A 20296-nucleotide genomic window follows, 5' to 3' on the forward strand; every position below is an offset into this window, starting at 1 on the left:
GGAAGAATGCTCATAACCAAACAGATCCTGGCCACCATTAAGTCCCATTGTAGGAAAAAATACAAAGGTGCCTCGAAGTGCCTCAGAACGGTTTGATGTCCTACATTCTTCAAAATATCTTCTTTTGTGTTTAACAGAGCAAACAATGATAAAGTATTTTTTCCTACTATGGGAGCAGTCAAGGGTGTAACAAGTTATAAAGTAATTAGTTACTCTGATTTAATTACATTTCCCTTGAAAAAGTAAATTATGGGATTATTGTTATGTAATTTAATTAGTTCTGATTTTAATCGAACTAAATACTTTGAATTTTGATGTCAATTTCACTATTGGACACACATATTAAAGTCTAACTTTAAAATCTGTGCTTTAATGCTCACATTTGTAATACTTTGGTCAGTTAATAAGAATTGTTCGTTGTTTTATATTATTTATTTAAATAAATTAGGAATCGTTTCATGTCCATCATTGAATCACTTAACTAATCTAAGTTTATATAGGATATAAAATGTAATTAATTAGTAATGAGTAATTAAATACTTATTGGAGAGAGTAATTTGTACAGTAATCTAATTACACTATTGAATATGTGTTATATAGTCAACGGGGGGCAACATCTGTCTGGTTACAAGGATTCTTCCAAATATCTTTCTCCGTGTTCATCAGAACAAAGAAATGCGAACAGATTTGTAAAACTTGAAGGTGAGTAAATGATGACAGAATTTTCAAATGACAACGAGTGTCCCTTTAAAATGACAGAGAATATTGAATGGATCAGAATATCTCTACGATTAGTTGCCGTTGTCACCTCTGGTTGTTTTGGGTGTGTTCTTCATAAAATATTATTATGAGCTTCCTAATTCCTGTGTGAGTGCAGTCAACAGGAAAAGAGCAGAGAACAGGTCAGATCCCCAGAGCGCTGATGGGATATCCAGAGAGGTTTAGTGGAGGGATAGTGTATAATGTCCTCTTTTCTGCTTATCTTAAAGGAACTTCGACTAAATATCATTAAGCCGCCCTGATGTCTGATCTTCCTGTCTGACTTTCTTTGTTCTGTCGAGCACAAAATGACGTTTAGCAGAATGTTTGCATCCTCTCCATACAGATGAGCTGCTTATGGAGAAATCACTTTGTGAAATTTCTACCTGAAGCGTTTTTCTGTAGCTTTGAGTGTGTTCACACTTTTCATCTGGTGGCTTAACAAGCAAATAAAAAGAAAAACAGACATGGCGTGTCCCTCGGCCTGGGCTCGTCTGGCTAGCAATGAACCACCTAGCAACCACACAGTTTTCCCTAGCGACCAGCCAGAAACACTCTGGAACAGATGTCCCTCTGTTCTGCCGGTCCAGATGCCCGTGTGTTGGGATTGTAAAGCGGGTGTGGTGTTGGCCGCACCTGCGCCGTGTTTCCTGCTCGGTGATCTGATGTCCTTTCAGTAACCCGTGTGTTTATAGGGCTGTGCGTCTCCATATGTTTACGTCTGCCTGCCACTGCCAGTCTGGTTCATGCCGCTCATTTACGATGTATGTCCCACAGGAGTCCACGGGAATGTTTGTAAAATTCCCTGCAGGAGTTTCCAGCCGCGTTTACTGACTCGACCAATTAGTTTCGGCGGCGTGACCCACGTTCTGCTGGTGACGGAGAGAAACGTCTGCGTGTCGCTGGCCGTTTGTTGGCGTCTTAGATGGAAAACACAGAGAGTTTGTTGACAAGCGCTTGTGAAGGCTGGATGATGTGTGACGTGATCGGCTCGTAAAACCGAAAACTGTGTCTGCGTGTGTAAGACTGAAACTTCACACGACGTGAATTGAGACTTGTCTGTTCATATTTGGTTGTCACTCAGAGTTAAAGTCCCAGTGAAATTAAAAATGACAATTCTTATTTTTTTATAAAATATTGCAGCGTTTATAGTAAATAGCTTATGTGGGTCATTTTCTTTTTAAAATTCACGTTCCCTCATAATCTTCAGTTAAAATCTGAAAATGCACTTCCGCCCTGAAACGACTCTCCATCTCAAATGACGTAAACTAGACCGCTTGGCCAGAGCATCCGTTAAGTCAACAGCTGTTTTTACATATCCAATCAATTCGCAGTGTAAAAGGCAAGCCACGGCCAGTTATTTTCTTCTTTGAACTTATTTTCTTTTATTATTACGAAAGTAAAAACAATCGCAACTTACGGTTTACGGGGACTTTAAATACAACAAGTAACAGCTGTATGCGAAGTGAGCCACATTTGTTTTTGACCACGATTGTACAGTAGTGCCTTATAAATGTAAATACCAAACAACACTGTTATTTATGATAAAGAAACTTCCATAATTTTGTAGTTACATGGATTCAAACCTTTGAGGGAAAAACACTTCTAGATAGTCTAACTATCGCCGTTGGCTTGTATTGCAACAAGATCGCTATTAAGCCTTCCAATCTTTATACAAATCTGACCTAAAAGATAACCGCAACATTATTTTAGTTTCAAGGCAATGAAATTGGTCTCCGAATCTCAGGTGAAAATATTTATTCAATGGATGGATTTGGCTTTCATTACTATTTATGTTCTGAAAAAACAGTTTTCAATATGTTGAAAAGCTTCAATTTGTTGCACATCTGTGTGTCTAAATAATTACACAATTACTTTCATTTGGAAATCATTTCTTAATGTATCTAAGTTCTGAGTTTTCCGATAACTGGCAACCCAAGTGCACACGATGAGTGTTAAACAAGACTAAACTCTCACGTTTGTGTGGTTTTCTTCTGGTTTTCAGTGCATGTGTGAGTTTTTGCATGGATTTGAGGTGAAGTTTAATGTGATCTTCAGTACTTCAGATTCAAATGTCTCACTGTCCGTCTCTTTCTCAACAGGGAGAGCCCATGACAAAGTTAGTGTTCTAGATCTGTGTGTCTGTTTGTGTTTGGTCACGCACGCACACATCACTGTAGTTTTTCCTCACCTGTCAGTCGGTGAAAGTTTATGTTGATGATTTTGAAGGTTCATTTGGTACAGTCACGGTAACATCAGAACTCAATGTGTTGCTGTCAGTCTTCAGTGTGTTGTGTTGTGCACGGCAGTATAAATAGCGGTGTGACATTTACACCGGTATTGTTAAAGTGAGAGATTCCTAAAGATGAGTTTGGTTTGTTGCAGATAGAGTGAGTTCAGTGCATGTGGCGCCATCTTGTGGTGTGAAGAATCATCTGTCCACATTGTGAAAATGAAGAGTTTGGTTCCAAATTTTTTTATTTATTGTGGATTGCAATTAATATCAATCAAACTGCAGGTGGTTGTTTTGATTTGAGGCATAATAACAAAAAATACAGCTTTCTAACACAATAAACACAAGATTTTTTTATCTTATTTTGAAACCAAACTCTTCAAATGTTCTGTTGTCAAAGCATGTTCAGCTCTGTTCAGCGTTTTTGTTGTGCGGATATGAGTATCGAATGCAAGTTTGCAATGACATCTAGTTCATAGTTTTGTGTTCATAACTCCACTTTTATTTTGCTAACTCGTGTTTATCTGCACACACGTTTCTTGACAGTTAGTTGCATGCACAAATGCAAATAAATTAAATTTGCACAAATTATTAGGCGAGCACTAAAATTATTTTCTGACATTTATTTCTGTAGCGGACCTCAGAGTATTCTAAAGTAAGTGGAAGCATCCATTTAAGAGAGCGACTGTACGTTTATATACCTTTCAATATATAGTTTGTGATTTCTATCTTTGTTCTCTTTGTGATATTAACCACAGAAAGACTCCACCCAGGTAAATATCTCATTGTGTGTGATTGACATACTGTCTGGAAGTATCAGTCTGATGTACTTTCTGTACCTCTGTGTTTGCCTCAGGACCGCACGGAAACCCGTCATAGAGATGGAGGTGAACCACGTGTCTCCGCTCAGCAATGACAGTAAGAAGCGTCTGATCGAGGACACGGAGGATTGGCACCCGCGCACGGGGACGTCGCAGTCCCGGTCCTTCCGCATCCTGGCACAGATCACTGGCACAGAGAATGGTAAGAACTGCGGGTGTCTTTGATTTATTCAATATAACATTTTTCATTTCAAAATTTTAGGATGCCGTGTCAGGAACAAACAAACTATTTAAGATGAGGAATTGGGCGGACATAAATGATGTATTTTTTTTATAATCACCCCCTATATAAAATGCGCTAGCGGTGTGCATCACATGTTTATTCGAACTACTGCAAATTGTATTAGAAAGCCTGATTTTGCCCTGTGGTCTCATGAAGCGCTTGTTTAGCGGAATTTAATCGTGTTTGAAGTTGAAGCTTAAAGTCTCTCTTGTTTCTGTCCTCTAGATCAAGCCCAGGAGAACCGGACTGGAAAGAAGTGAGTTCACGTGGATGCAAATCCATCTGGTGCTGTTTTAAGTCAACTTTGTTTCTGTTAAAAAGATCGGCAGTGAATAGACTTCTGATGAGGGCAAAGACCACATGTAAAGAACCGAATGGATCAGGGCTTTGCCTCGGACCGTTCTTCCATTGAAGGGAATTGTTGGTAATTAAATAGGATTGTGGGTAATCTGGGCTGTTTTCTCTGCTCATTATTGGAAAATCCTGGAAAACATGTGCCACAGATCGGTTTGAGGAAACAAACACTGAAGGGTTTGAAACAGAACTCGTGGGTCTCGTGAAAGGGTAGCAGGGAACAATAATGTCAGACGCCACTAATAAAATGCAGCTAACCACATAATCATACATAAAAGAAGAAGAGAAAGCTTCCCAAATCTTTTGTTAGAAATAGTTCGTTTTATTTGGACTTAAATTGATCAGTTACTTTGCAGAAGTGAGACAGACAAAATAAAAATATGACCCTTGCAATGAAGACGTGCCATGCAATTATCCACATTGAAGAAACGTTTAAAATCCCAACACCCGATAATGTAATCCATGCTGATATGAATTTATTTCCACATTTAGTTTAGATTTTATTTTAGTCTTAAAAAGTAATTATTATAATGCATTGTTTTGTGTCTTACGGAGCAATATTGACACATTTCTTCTTTCTCTCAATCGTCGGATCGTCAGGGTGACCAAAGTGGACCCCGAGCTGGTCCGGCCGCAGTACAACAAGCTGAGAGACTGGCATCACGGTGTCTCGGCCAGTGTGCTCAATGTCCAAATATTATGACGTCCCTGAGAAAGTCTTCTGAAATATTCTTCCCTCACCTCCCCGCGCCTGTCAATCACACGATAACACAATCACGTGACTGAATGGAGGAAGCTGTGTCGTGTATGAGAGCGTTGCTCGCGTGGATGAAAGATGTGTGTTTAGAGAGACGAGTCTCTTTTTATTAGAAAGTAGTCATTGGATAAATATTCCTGTTGTCTTTCTCTTTTCGCATGACTCGTGTCTGTGTTTGCTTCAATCTGTAATCTATTCTTTTTCTTTCAGTTTTCTTTTCTGAGACTGTCATACAACATCTTTTTGAAGTGCTGTCTGTTTCTGTCTGAAAGCTCAAATAAAGCTCTTTGTCTCTGTATCTCCTCCGTCATCTCTTCTTTCGTCTTCTTTTCTGACCTCTGACCTTTAGTTTAAACGTGGATTAATGTGATCATTCTGTTCTGACCTCTGACCTTTAGTTCAAACGTCGATCAATGTGAGTTTTAATGGTTTTGATACAGCTGTCTGGAGGACAGATAACTGAAAGTTATTTACAGTTTTAAGTAACGCATAACACTTTATGTTTTGCATTTTTTTACTTATTCATTTACAAGATCAGGTAATACAAACCTTTTCGTGGTTCTTGTTGGTTAAGTCGTCTGTTCAATAACCCCAAAATAATGATGTTTTATCTGAGAGCCCAGTCCATCAAATCCATCCCCGTAAGCTCATTTTATTTCACTCACATGAACGCTTTATAGACCCCTCACACGCTCCTTATGGCAGAAAATGACTGCACATTTCTAATCTTCATTTATTGGCAAAGATCAATAATAAATGTGATTTCACCTTTGGCCGCTCGGCTTCTACCACCTTCAAAATTAATTCGCCTCCAGTGGCAAAAAACCCACAGAACAAGATTACACAGTGAGGAAAAATGTACCCATTTCTAGCAAAGCGATGTGTAATGTGTCGAGACATCTGAGATGTCATTATATATTTATATTTCAATTCTCTTTAATGCTCAGCCACAGGCCATGACACACTGATCCAGTACTGATGGAGACCACTAGGTGACGACACAAGTCATACTGCATTGACCTGTGTATGTCAGGCACATTAAACTTCCTCATGTGAACGTGATTGAACTTATATAACGTCTTACATTTCCAGTAGAGACACACAGAGACCATTATAGTTTTCATTAAAACCAGTACAATTCCATATGTAACCATTCAAATCAATTTTCTATCTTGTTTTGCATGGTTAACATGAAATATCATCGTTCTGAAAAGTGGCTTTCATTTTTTTATTTCTGTCTTTTGGTTATAAATGTGTTGTGTAATGCTGACAGTTGTCGGGGTTCCTGATTTGTTCAGGTTCTGATACAGCGTAAGCAGTATTTGTCTGCATGTGTTTAGTTCATTAACGCACCATCTGGAAGTGGCTGTTTTATTGGATGGGTCTGCTCATGTGTGTCCTGTAAAGAGGGTGAGAGTCAGAACACATCAGTGCATGTGTCCGGATCAGTGCCGACGGCATGCGTGCATGTTTACGGTTCGCTGGCTTTCATGTTGTTTCCTGTTCAATTCTGTTTAGTTGTAAATCAATGATCCACTTTTGCGTTGAAACGGCTTCGGTGCTGCGGTCTGACTGGGCATTTGCATGAAAACCAAACAGTTAAGAATAAAATGACATTTCAAAATCTGCATTGTTGCAAAAAAGCTTTTCACTACAGAATAAAAGGGAAAATACAATTGTGGGTCTTTGCTTTGTGTGTCTATGATGAGGCCAGATACATGCAGTTTAGGTGCAAGACCCTTTGAAATGAAGTTAACACTAAAACTGTTAATGTACGTCGTTGTGCAAATCTGTCGAACTAAACATTTTAAAAATGCAGACGTGTTGGTGAGAGAATATCCACCAGCTTTCATCTACTGAAGGTTGCAGGAATGAAGAATGGCTGAAAACAAGAAATACTTAGAATGGTTTGGTGTGACATCTAAAAACAGCTTGAACACGTTTGTGTGTTTGTGTTTCTGGCATAACAAAAGTGCTGTATGCAAATCTCCGCTTTCATGAGGATGTCCTGGCAGGAGCTGATGTAAAATCTGCTTCGTTCTAGCTCATCTCTCTTATTGTTGATCTGTCAAAAGGGAGGAAGCCGCAGACGTTCAGCCCACATCTCATGTGACATCTTCAGTGAAAACCATGAGCAAAACTCCCGCTGGAGCGCCTCGGCAGGGCAACGGGGTCCCGCCACCTACCACCAAAAGCTGGCAGTCTGCAAACACTGCAGGTCAGTTCATTTCCTCATTTGGTGCCACAAAAAATATGCACGTGCTTTTTATGAATATACATTTAATACGTTTTGAGAACACCTAATATTTGTAATAACAATTTATTTAGACCAAAAGTAGGCTAACTGTGAAATATCACAGTTGGATGTTTGCACTTGTCAAAAATATGTTCAATAAATTAAAAGTTGTATTTGGGCTTCTTGAAAAAGCCACTTATTAAATATATGAACCTATGAGAGACATCAATTCAGTCAAGCGTATCTGAATATTTGACTGGGACTGGTTATACGGCCGCCTAAATTCAGTCAATTCCTCATTTGTCCTGTAGATGGCGGACTTGTACGTCTTTCGTTTCATCACTGCCACACTGTTAGTTTGTTCTTTGAGTTCATCAGTTCTGTTAAACAGAGCTGTGTTTCATTAAATAAGCTCATACACCTATAACAGGTTCCCTTATGAAATCCCACTGACATATTTTCCGTGTGTGAGTTTTGACTGAGCAGAGGTGTTGTTGGTTTGGCTCTCCTGTGCCGCAGGGCGGCCGAGTCGTGGGGTAAATATTTACTCTGTCATATACTGAGTACTTCACTGTGTGCCCCTATGTGCGCTCATCCTTCAGAGCTACTGTACTATAGGAATGCGGCCAGGGAGACCTTGTGTTTACCCGAAACTCTCCTCTCGGGGGTTCTTAAGAGCAGGTTGTTGACAGGCGTTCTGGCAGGGGGGACAGGGGGCACAGGTACACTCTCTGTGTATGTCTCAGTGGTCCGACGGACTTCTGGTGCTGAGCCACACGCACTAAATGACCCGCTGAGATGAGCGTTAAGAGGCCGCGTTTGCTTGTCCACCCGAGAATCTAACGGTCACCGGTCAGGGTTGAGAGAGACATCTTCCAGAAAGCCAACGAGGACAAGCCGTTCAGCAGCTGTGAGATTAAAAGCGTTCTTTTTATGCAAAGACACGCTGAAGGAACGGGACGTCCGGCTGTGAGATGCCACATATGGGCTTCATTTCTCCTTTCCTGATATCTCCTTAAATTACAACCTCCCCTTAAGACATTGAAATAACTCAGCACTCCCAAAATAACGCTTTTAATGCCACTTATTGTGAGGTGAATTTTCATGGTAACGTTTTACCCCAGAATTAGAAGAAAATATGAGACAGGTGGTCAGAACACTTTGTTTTCACAGCAGTTAAGCACATTTTCACCCCAAATTCTTCTAATCTTGATTTTTTTATTTAATTTTTATTTCAAATGGGTTTATTCATAGACATGTTTATCTGACATCTGGTAAGAATGTGGCTAGTATAATTTGTATGTAATATTTGATATGATATTATATAGTTTTTTTGTTGTTTTTATAACAAACAGTTTTTTTGGCCATGATGCTAATATGTCATTAATATATATATATATATATATATATATATATATATAACACAACACTATGAAAAACGTAACACTATGAATTTGATGATGATAAGGATTATTATTATTATTAGTTGTCAGTTTTTATAATAATAATAATACTGACAACTAATAATAACAATAAGATTAATAAAGTATTGTAATTATTACTTATCATGGTTTTTGTTATTATTAACAACAATAATAAAAATTAGTTTATATTATTATTATTCATTTATATTTATATGATTTTAATTAATAATCACACATGTATTATTATTTTATTACTATTATTCATTAATAATTATTATTATTTGCAAATCACAGTAATAAACATTTGGGGTGAACATGTGCTTCTTTTTGAAGGTTTTGTGAAAGTTCTATTGCAATTTCCAAACACTAGGTTTTCTTCTCCTTAGACAGAATAACATTTAGGTTTCTTATTCTGCTTTTAGCGTGTTATGCGAGTTGGACACTGTGGCATTCATGCAGTGGGGTCGTGTGGTACAGAAGAGCTGGAAAATATATATATATTTTATTTTTCAGAAATCTTCATCACACAGCGTTTTCTCATTGACAGATGGCTCAGCTGAGAGATAGTAGCTTGTTTTTTCACTCAAGTCGCCAAACTTTTGCGCCCTTGGCTTGTAAATGACCGTTTTCATCATCGTGATGCATTCCTGATACAGAAACAATCATCCCAGAGCAAATAGAGGCGTATTACAGTCACTTTCTCATCTGGTGTGCAGTAGTTTTGACACCGGCCTGCTGTGAAAGCAGGAAATCACCCAGTCACACACACACACACACACACACTGATCTATATTACAGCTGACCTGTCAGAGAGCGACACACACACATCCTCCAGATGTAGATAAAGTCTGTTTCTGATGCATTAGTGTGAGACTTTAACGCCCAAACAAGTGAATGTGCCGGTCCGACTCTTATCAGCCGTCGATCTCTCACACACATCTGCTGACTCTGCCCGTTTTCTCGTTCTCTTACATGGAAATGAACAGGGCACTTGCTCTGTGACCTTCTCGACTTTGATTCCAGCGGCCATCTGAATGAGACGCTCTGTGCCGCCCACCGCAGTGTGTTGACCTCTGCCCCCGCTGTCCCTCTGGAGGCGAGCGGAGAAGGGAAGGCTTGTCCAGAGCTTCAGGAGACGGGTGGATTATTTTGCCAGGTGTCTCCTGTAGCTCTGGGAATGTCGTGTTTTTCTGCACCGAGTAAATCGATCCTTTGTTTTGTGGCGCTGCGGTGTGGATGTCCCGACCTCCGAGCCCCCGCGAGATGAGCCCTCTGCAGTTCCTATGTCTTAACTAGAACTTTCCATCACCTTCGGTCACGCTACATAGCCGCGCACAATGTCGTCCGATCTCATTACGGCTCTTCTGCTCTGTCACGCTTTTGTCTCGTGTAACACAGATGCTGTTGTAGGTACAGTTCACCGACTGGTCATCCAGATTCACATCTCTTTCGCTTTGATTAGGATTTCCCAAAGCAGGTGCACCTGCGCCGCAGACGGGGCCCTCATACGGACGGGTGGGCAACAGCCTTCCAAAGGGTCCGAATCCACCTGCGCCTCAAGCTCAGCCCAAAGGCCAAGAGGATTCGCTGGTACAAAGAGCCGAACACATGCCGCCGGACACACGCGCACCCATGTGTGGCCACTGCAACACCATCATCAGGTGAGATGGGTCGAAAATTCACAATATTTTCAGTTTGAAGTGTCTGATAGTCGGTGTGATGGTGACATGTTGCCAGATCTCCTGTCGTGTGAAGTTTAATTTGCAGGGCAGCGTTCTCTGAGTTCATGCTCTCTCTGCCGCCTTATCGTCGTTCAGTAGCTCAGACCCGACTCGACCGCTTCATTCCCCAGAGAGCGCGAGCAGCCGTATACCTTACACCGCAGCGGCCCCGGCGCAGACTCTTAGACTCCTGGCCAAAGTGCCCGTGACATCCAAGCTTAATGTCTCCGTTTTCCGCATTTGATATCCGCAGTGTCTGTTGTTTTCCCTTCCAGCTAATAATCCGATTTGTTAGCCACATCCCCGCGGCTATCCTCACGTTACCTGAACAGATAGCTCATCACATCACAGATCGACTCTCAAAACGTCTGTTTTCACAGTGTCAGGACAGAGACCGGCTCTGATATCATGTGTAACTGAGACCACTGGATTCAACTCCAGCTTCGAGGTGCCATGAGTTTGACTTGAAGGAATAGTTTAGTCAGGTAGTCGAAGCTATAAAGCACAGGCCTCATGGATGTTTGATGGTGCAGTGTTGTTCTTTTAAAACCTGACTGTCATTTTACGGAAATGTTTAGACATGTCTGCTCATTTTTTTTGTCAAGGGGTCCGTTCCTGGTTGCCCTGGGCAAATCATGGCACAAGGATGAGTTCACCTGCACCCACTGTCACTGCTCGCTGGCAGATGTGGGCTTCGTGGAGGAACGGGGGTCCGTCTGCTGCGAGCACTGTTACGCAGATTTGTTTGCCCCCACATGCTGTCGCTGTCATCAGAAGGTTCTAGGGGTGAGCGACAGATCATCTCTATAATTATAATTAGTTTAGTACATGAATCCCAGCTCAAGCTGAATCCAGTGGAGGATCTATTCTAGTGATTCTGATTGGACTGTGGGAAAGTTTGAAGTTTACGCCTTTCAATCTAGAGGACTTTTGGCATGTCTGTGGAGAGATAAAACAGAATGTTTGGCTCTCTATCGCCATCTCTGTTTGAACATAAAATTGCTGGATATTTTACATACTTTTCTTTACAAGTGTTGAACTCAAAATTGTTTAAATCTTTTCTTTAATCCATCCATCCATCTTTCCAATCTACACATCTATCGACCTGTCTACCCGTCTACCTACCCATCTAGACATATATCTTGCCATCTATATACCCATCAATACATCTACAATATCTACCCATCTGTCTACCCGTCTAGACATCTGTTTTCCCATCTGTATACCCATTTGCCCATCTAGACATCTATCTACCCATCAATACATCTATCTACCCATCAACCCATTTATCTATCCATATATCTACCCATCGATCCATCTATCTACCCATCAATTAATCTATCTATCCATCTATCTACACATTAATCCATCTAATTAGCCATCTATCTACCCATCAATCCATCTATCTACCCATTAATTCATCTGTCTAGCCATCTATCTACCCATTTATTTATCCATCTATCTACCCATCAATTAATCTATCTAGCCATCTATCTACCCATCAATTCATCGATCTACCCATCTATCTTCCCATCTATCTACCCATCTATCTTCCCATCTATCTACCCATCTATCTACCCATCTATCTACCCATCTATCTACCCATCTATCTACCCATCTATCTACCCATCTATCTACCCATCTATCTACCCATCTATCAACCCACCTATCATCTATCGACCCGTCGAGCCATCTATTTAATATAGAATAAGTAATACAATTTACAAAATATGATAAAGATGTAGATCTGTTGAATTGAACAAAGAGCAATTAGTAGAGAATTAAAAGTAAATATTACCTAATAAATATACGTGAGTGCATGTACTGTATATCGGTTCCTCACTAGGGAACAATTTCAGCCTATAATTTGTATTTGGAAGAGAAAAGATGAATTATTCAGTAAAGTATGAAATATTTGGAATCGATATTTAAAAATAAAAACATCTGTAACGGGGATTTACCACGAGCTGGGCCGTGCTCACTTCTAATCTGATGTTTTCCTCTCCTGACAGGAAGTTATCAACGCCCTGAAGCAAACCTGGCACGTTTACTGCTTCGTATGCACCACCTGCCAGCAGCCAATCCGCAACGACACTTTCCACCTGGAGGACGGACAGCCGTACTGTGAGAGAGGTGAGAGGGGGCAGAGTCCCGTAATTACCCATGAACCCACCCACCGCCCCGGGGCCTGTGAGCTCATCTCTGTCTCGAGAACACAGGCATCACTGCTTATTAATGCCGTAACTGTTCATTATAACCCAGTCAACCACCACTGATCTTTATTGGAACCATAAAATCTTTACAGTCGATGCTTCAGGGTGGTCAAAAAATGTCTTCAGTCACTCCGATTGAGTTTCATTCTCATTTATTTAGATTACTACACCCTCTTTGGTACCAGCTGTCACGGTTGCGATTTCCCGATCGAAGCCGGTGATAAGTTCTTGGAGGCTTTGGGCTATACCTGGCATGACACCTGTTTTGTGTGTACGGTGAGTTGATGTTCACAATTCCTCACATTACAGTAAACCATACGAGAGCTTGTGCTGTACTTTAAGTAATACTGCTCTCTCTCTCTCTTTCGTTTTCTCTCTATCTCTCTCTCTCTCTTTCGTTTTCTCTCGCTCTCTCTCTCTCTCTCTCTCTCGCTCTCTCTCTCTCTCTCTCTCTCGTTCTCTCTCTGTCTCTCTCGTTCTCTCTCGTTCTCTCTCTGTCTCTCTCGTTCTCTCTTTCTCTCTCTCTCTCGTTCTCTCTCTTTCTCTCTCTCTCTCTCTCTCTCTCGTTCTCTCTCTCGTTCTCTCTCTCGTTCTCGTTCTCTCTCTCGTTCTCGTTCTCTCGTTCTCTCTCGTTCTCTCGCTCTCTCTTTTTCCTCTATCTCTTTTTCTCTATCTCTCTCACGCTTTCACTCTCGCTCTTTATCTCTCTCACCCTCTCTCTCTTTCTCTTTGTTTGAGTAGGTCTGCACCACGAGTCTAGAGGGTCAAGCCTTCTTCTCCAAGAAAGACAAGCCCTTATGCAAGAAGCACGCTCACACCATCCAATTCTGAACCCACGGAAAAGAATGAAAACACATTATGTCATTTGTGAGAATAATTCTTGCTAGGTGAATGTTTTGCTATGTTGTTTTGTTTCTATCTGAATGCCAGACATTGGAGTTCTGATAAAAATGTTTTGGCGACTACAACAGCTATCACATTTGGACAGATGCTGTCAGTATTTAATACACCTGCTATATGAGGTTAAACACTGCCACGTAACAATCAGTCATTTTACAATGTTTATATATTGAATGAATACGATGTGATGTCAATGTTTTATCGAAAACAAACTGATGCCATTTACGTGATAGAAAATAATGTCGACTTGCAAGAAATATATCAGTCTATTCGTTAAGCATCGCAGAAGTTGTATTACTTTTCTCCACAGCTATTTAAAAGAGGCTTTGACTTCATAATATATTTTTCTGATGTTTGTTGGCACATGCAGACTGTATTTGTGGTGTCAGCTGTATTTCTGCAGGTATAGATATTGACGGGCGATTTCTGGGGCTTTTCGAGGGCGACAGTGATATTTAATGTTTTTTGTGCGGCTTTATATAAGGTCTGCGGATCTTTATGGGGATTCAATCAGTGTTTGTGTGGTTTAAAAGTGCCTTAACGTGTTCCGATTAAGATGATTAATATTTACATTTGTCAGTCATTCAGACAGCTGTGTTATCTTCATGTATTAGCACTAGATTTTAAGGGGTTAATGGTCTTTCTAAAACTTTGTCGTAGTTGTCAACTGTAATGTATAAAATAATAAAAATCTGTGTTTGTTTCAGACTCGCGTTCATTTCAGACTCAGAACCTCAGGCACTAAACATTCACAGCAAATCATTCATGTACATAACATAATCATGCGTGTCATGCGTCGTCACCTCAGAGCAATCCCGCAATGTGTGTATCGGCTGCCCATGACACCACCACAAACACACATCCTGCACTCCTGTTTCATATCAGATCAAATTATTTCACTCACTGGTAAATGGATATTAATAAACGCTGATTCCCATTCCGGAAAGCATTGAGTTTGCAACCAGTAAATTGTACTGCGGGTTTGAAAGATAATGTTGAGATCAAACTTTAAAAAAGTTTGACCCTGAGTTGGTTTGCTGAAATGATCAAGTGTCATAAATTCAGCAGAACGTCAATACGGTCAAAACACTTTAGGCCTATGTAACATTTCCATCTGAATTTATACTTTTGGTTTGTCCTCAGATTCTCAGATTAAATACTGTTTTAATGTTCTGTGCATAATCAGATTATGAGAATCAAACATGGAGTTTCATTTCACACAGATACTACTGTTAATGAAAAGCTTGTTTGGGGATCAGGCGTCAGTTGTGAACTTTACTTTCATTCTAACATTTCAGTGGACCTGCAAATAATTGATCCCTGTTTACAAACAATAGAAACCACATTAGAAATGTTCATGGATTCCATGGTTATAATGGGTTGTGCTGGTTTTAATGGTTTGCTGTAATGACAATAATGGGCTCTCCACAGTGCTTAAATTATTTTGTTACTCAGCACTTCGTTACTCAGCACTTTGTTTCCAGTACTTCTAAACAATAAATTATAATTATAAATTATAAACATTCTCAAGGTGCATTTACTTGAGTAGCAAAATGACACAAGATTTTTTTTTTTAATTGATTAAAAAATCCTTTAGGGAATGTAAAACAAGATTTGATCCTTTCGTTTGAATGTGTGAAATGGTTAAAACCAATATTAAATTGGTGTGTTCTTCTGTGTTTTTGCATATACTCCCTACTTTGTTTCAGAAACGCTTAATCTTGCTTCGCATGACTTGATTTTAGAATCCTTTGATGTTTGTACTGTGAAACGAGGCAAAATACTAAAAAAAAATTTTTTACAGTGTACTGGTGATGTGTTGGGTTCTTTTGGTGGTAGATTATTTTTTCAAAATAAATAAGAACCATGAAGAAGGTTCATGATATAACCATACATTCATGATATTCCCAGTAAAACTATGGTATTCACAAATTCACCATAGTCTCACCACATAGTCTGACCATAGTTTTGCCATGATATTTCTGATTAAATTATGGTAATACAAATGACAATCTGCCAAAAAAACATGGTTACAGGCTAAAATTCCTGCCAGATAAAATTCACAGTAATGTTTGTGAAAAAAATATTCTTAATGCTTTACTCTAGCAAACAAAATTCTTCAACAGGCTGTTCTTGAATATTTAAGCGCACTACAGTGTTAGTTAAACCGACCATATTTAATCTTACAGAATACTGTAGTAAGATATACATAAACAGAGTATTGTGATTACTTAACATATTGCAGTATACATACATTTTCCACAGTTTACTGTAGTAAATATTAAAAAGTACCCTACAGTGTTTGTTCAGTTGGGCAGAACAAGTGTTGTGTGAATATGAGTATGGTTATGCTGAATATGAGTATGGTGAATATGAGTATGGTTATGCTGAATATGAGTATGGTGAATATGAGTATGGTTATGCTGAATATGAGTATGGTTATGCTGAATATCAGTATGGTTATGCTGAATATGAGTATGGTTATGCTGATCAGGATGCATTTGTAATGTTTTCTGCTATCTGAAGGGGAAGTGTGCGTATTATGTTATGTTAGGCTATATTTGTTTTGAGGTTATTGATTATTAGATGTACAGTGTGCTCAGAGAAATAGTGTGAAGTGTAAGCTTCTGATGGACTGATGGAGGTATGCACGGACGGATGGATGAAGGTGTATTTCTCAGAGGCGTCAGTGGTCGGAGCCTTTGCGCCCGCACACACAGCCGCGCGCGCACGCAGACGCGCGTACTCTCGCTCTCTCTCTCTCACAGAGAGCCTTAAGAAAAGCAGCGTTCCTTCTTGAGCAGGACAGAGAAGTGAGTTTAACACCGAGCAAAACTTCATCGATTAACTCAGTGCCCGATGTGTTTTCTTCAGCGGATACGCGTGAACATCTGCTGGAGGATTTCAGTCGGTCGTGAATATGAAGGTGAGTGTTTGAAATGTTGTGACGTTCAGCGATAAACAACCGAAGCAAACCCGCTGCGATTCACTTTGAGTGCAGACTCGATGGTTTTTTTCATTGCTTTGTGGGATTCGGTGTTGTTTACGTGTGTTTGTGAAAGTTTCCTCGCTACGTTTACAATGTAACAGTCTGCACAGTGTTACATTTCTGCGTTCATCGCTAAAGTAACAATGTGACAGTTAAGTATAACAGTCATCACTGATCTATTGTGACAAACACTGAACTGATACATTTTTCTGTCATTCTTCCAATCGCATCTACATTGAGTTCAGTTTCAGTGATGCTGATGAGTCGAAATGCATCTGCAACATTGACGGACGATCTGACAGCATTCATGCACAAACAATCTGAATATATTTGATAAAGTTCATATGATGTTGTAAATGCAACTTATGCATCAGTCTCGAGCCAGACATGCTGATTTATGCTCACAAATATTAAATATATAGCCACGCTGAAAATACAGCTCTAATTATGGAAAGTTATGTTGACGTGTTAATACATGGAATTAAAGTTTCACCAGGAATGATTCCAGGGGGTGTTGTACCTGTTATTTATGCTGCAATAAAAGATGTTGCACAACAAGATTTATAGTGTTAATGAGAATCTTACAAAATGTTCTGCTCGACTCTTCCTGCAGATGTTGACAGGACTGAGCATCACACTTCAATAAGAGGCTTCATTTACAGACAAACACTGAAGGTAAGACTATAAACTACAGAATCTACAGATGTTAGTGCTGAAGTGTAGTGTGGATTGACAATCTCCACCTGTATTATTATTCAGATTGTGGGGTTTTATCATTATGGGCTTTTATGGCAGATGTGTTTGGGTTCCTGAATAGTGTTCTGTTAGCATCATTGGGATGCAGTGTTTCAACACTGGAAAAAAATAAGCAACTTTTTATGCATATCGCATCTATGTATGTTTTTTTCTGTGTCATTTATTCAGTGTTTATGAACTGTTCACATGAGATGAAGCTCCGGGTTCAACTCTTCAGGTTTGTGATGTTGGTCTTAAACTGGATTTAGGTCAACCATTTGTGAGCCATGAGTAGTATTAAAAGGTTGTTTAGTTTTTTGTAGATATACATGCATATTTGCGTTTTGATAGATTTTGTGGTGATGCGTCAATTTTCATTATAACTAATTGGAGAAGTAAAGGCCTGTTCACATCAAGGATGATAATTATAAAGTTTATAAATTGTTATACATTTAAGAAAAGAGCAAGTGCAAACACACAACTATAAATCACAGAGAAACTACATTGTTCAGATCACTTTCTGAGCGATTTTTCTACCTCGCAGAGGGTCAAAAATGGACAAACCAAATGGTTAAATTGGATTAACACAGCAAAAGTCGAGGTGAAATTAAAAATCAAAATCAAATTTTTCTTAAAATATTGCAGCGTTTATTGTAAATAGCATACCAATGTGGGTCTTCTCTTCTTAAAATTCATGTGCCATCATAATCTATAGGTAAAATCAGAAAACGATCTTTCTTAAATGACGTACGTTAGGGCACGCCATCTGTTAACTCCTCCCCTTCAACTGTCAATCTGGTCCCAGTTCCATTTTAAAATGCGATGTCTGTTTTTACACATCCAATCAATTCTCTGTAAAAAATATAAGTCACGGCCACAGTTTTTCTCATTCTAAATTCTGTGTCATTCTTAATGCATACGCAAGTTAACACGATCACAATTTCCGGTTAACAGTGACTTTATTAAAACAACCCAGGATTTTGGGTTGAAACAATCAAACATTGATTAATTCAGAACCCAATGGTTAGGTTTGTCCATTTTTGACCCAACGCTGGATTTGAAAGCAACCCAACAATTGGGCGGATAAACGTTATAGCCAATCCAAATCATTCAAATTTAAAGGATTTGTGTATTTAAAATGCGAAAGCGCAGCTTAAAATAGACATCAATATCGTTGCAGTTATACTTCTTGAGGCCTGATGTATAAATGTTAATGTGATATGAACATGAATTGCATATTGCAATTTATTTAATGCGCATATCATTATTTACAAAAACGTATCACTATAAGAATAAAATCTGTGCAAACATTTTATACATGGAGCCCTCGGTATGAACCCATCTTTGTTTTTTAACACTGTATGGTGCATCTAATTGATTACAAAACAAATATGTGAAAGTTTATGCCCAAAGCCTGTGATCTTCATCCAGCTGATATCAGATCTGTGTTTTTCTGTGTTATCAACCCACAGAAGTGTGAAAATCAGGTCAGACGTTCTTTGGCCGTACGGTGAATTTGTCTTTAATCTTAGCAGGTCCGTCTGGCCCGCGCCGGGTGCGTGTTGTGATATACCGCGGTTTCGGTGAGTATCGGGTGTCCGATAAGCGCTTCTTTGGGAGCGTGTTATTGAGTGGCAGTGGCTACAGGAGTCATTTATACTGGGCTGTAATGAGAGAATGCCATTACAGGGCCGATGTGTGTTTTGGGTGGGATCTTTAAAAGCCGGCGTGTGGAAAAGTGCTCATTTTGTGTCTGTGTGGTCTGGGTTTGGCGGCTGTAGGGTTGTTTGAATTAAACCCAGTGGGCCGGCGCTGTTTTACTGCTTGCATTTCACGGTGGCGAAATAACTGGGAAAAATGACGTTCTGTCGCGGATGAACTCCGGTGGTCGTGCTTTCATGGGCAGGTTCTGAAGTCACACAGCCTCACGTTTGTGTGGGTTTAACGTAAAAATAGTGTTGCTTTATCACCGGTGATCGACTTTCTGATGACAGTGTGCTCTTTAAAACGCAGAAATCTGTAATAAAAAATGTTCGCAAGTATGTAGTTTAAATTCTTTAATATGAATATTAATATGACAGAAATATTTGAACCTACTAAAACGTTTTATATCAAATTCTTTATCTTTCCAGTAGTTGTAGATGTTTTACGAACTGCTCCACACACACTGTTTCCATCAGGTGTGAGGTTCAGGGTTAACGCTGTGGAACACTGCGCCTTTGTGTCCGCGTAAAGTAAAAGGATCTGTTGTACCGCGTCTCTCCGCTCTGAATCTACATGCCCCAGGGGCTTCTGGGAGAATTTAACAAGCTTCTGATGTTCCTGAAGAAACGGAGTCGTGTGAGATTATTCACCGAGGTAAATTTGAAGTCTAGAGTTGTGGAGGTCAGAGGTCAGATTGTGAATAATGAGCGGTGTGCGGGACGGCCTTGCATTATTTAAACATGAGAGCGACAGATGCTCGGAGCGATGTGAGAATAGAGAGAGTGAGGAAGATCTTGCCGGTGGAGGATGTTTGGTGGCTTCTTGCAGCTGTGCTTCTGTCCGCGGATTTAGCGTATTAGCTGACCTCTGACCCCTGCCTTCCGTTCTCATAATTACAGGAAGTGAGTGGGGCCGATGAGAGCAGGGGATTGTGGGTAAGCATTAATGAGCACAGAGGTGGTAGTGTTGTTTAAGGGGTTCTGTCGCTGATGGTGCCGCCGGATTTGAAAGTAAAAGCGTTTGTAAAAGACAGCTGTTGTTAAGTCGTTTACAGGTGTGCAGCATTTGTTCATCTTAAATTGTAACAGAATGTGTCTTTGTCTTTTAATGTTGTTTTTCTGACTAACAATGTGAATAATGCCTTCCCGATGATGTTGTGGGTTTGCA

At 39.8% G+C, this 20296-nt stretch overlaps 2 protein-coding genes across 5 annotated transcripts in view; both read left to right on the forward strand.

Moving 5' to 3' along the window:
- pdlim5b (PDZ and LIM domain 5b) overlaps window positions 1-14407 on the forward strand; it is a 47793-nt gene extending 33386 nt beyond the window's left edge. For 3 of the 4 annotated variants that reach the window (XM_056735824.1, XM_056735826.1, XM_056735825.1), the window contains exons 6-13: window positions 3849-4015; window positions 4322-4352; window positions 7283-7425; window positions 10330-10528; window positions 11194-11374; window positions 12601-12721; window positions 12962-13077; window positions 13543-14407. In XM_056735824.1, the coding sequence (XP_056591802.1) occupies window positions 3849-4015; window positions 4322-4352; window positions 7283-7425; window positions 10330-10528; window positions 11194-11374; window positions 12601-12721; window positions 12962-13077; window positions 13543-13632 (1048 nt within the window). In that variant the 3' untranslated portion in view covers window positions 13633-14407. Of the gene's footprint in view, window positions 1-2861; window positions 2879-3626; window positions 3648-3750; window positions 3766-3848; window positions 4016-4321; window positions 4353-7282; window positions 7426-10329; window positions 10529-11193; window positions 11375-12600; window positions 12722-12961; window positions 13078-13542 lie in introns of all 4 variants that reach the window. The other variant, XM_056735827.1, reaches the window with a different exon arrangement.
- A 2045-nt stretch (window positions 14408-16452) lies between these two features.
- bmpr1bb (bone morphogenetic protein receptor, type IBb) overlaps window positions 16453-20296 on the forward strand; it is a 52521-nt gene continuing 48677 nt past the window's right edge. Inside the window, exons 1-2 of the mRNA XM_056736724.1 lie at window positions 16453-16627; window positions 17304-17365. The gene's annotated coding sequence lies outside the window, so the exon portion shown is untranslated. The remainder of the gene's footprint in view (window positions 16628-17303; window positions 17366-20296) is intronic.

Source organism: Triplophysa dalaica, chromosome 22 (genome assembly GCF_015846415.1).
Source record: "Triplophysa dalaica isolate WHDGS20190420 chromosome 22, ASM1584641v1, whole genome shotgun sequence".
Classification (NCBI taxonomy): domain Eukaryota; kingdom Metazoa; phylum Chordata; class Actinopteri; order Cypriniformes; family Nemacheilidae; genus Triplophysa; species Triplophysa dalaica.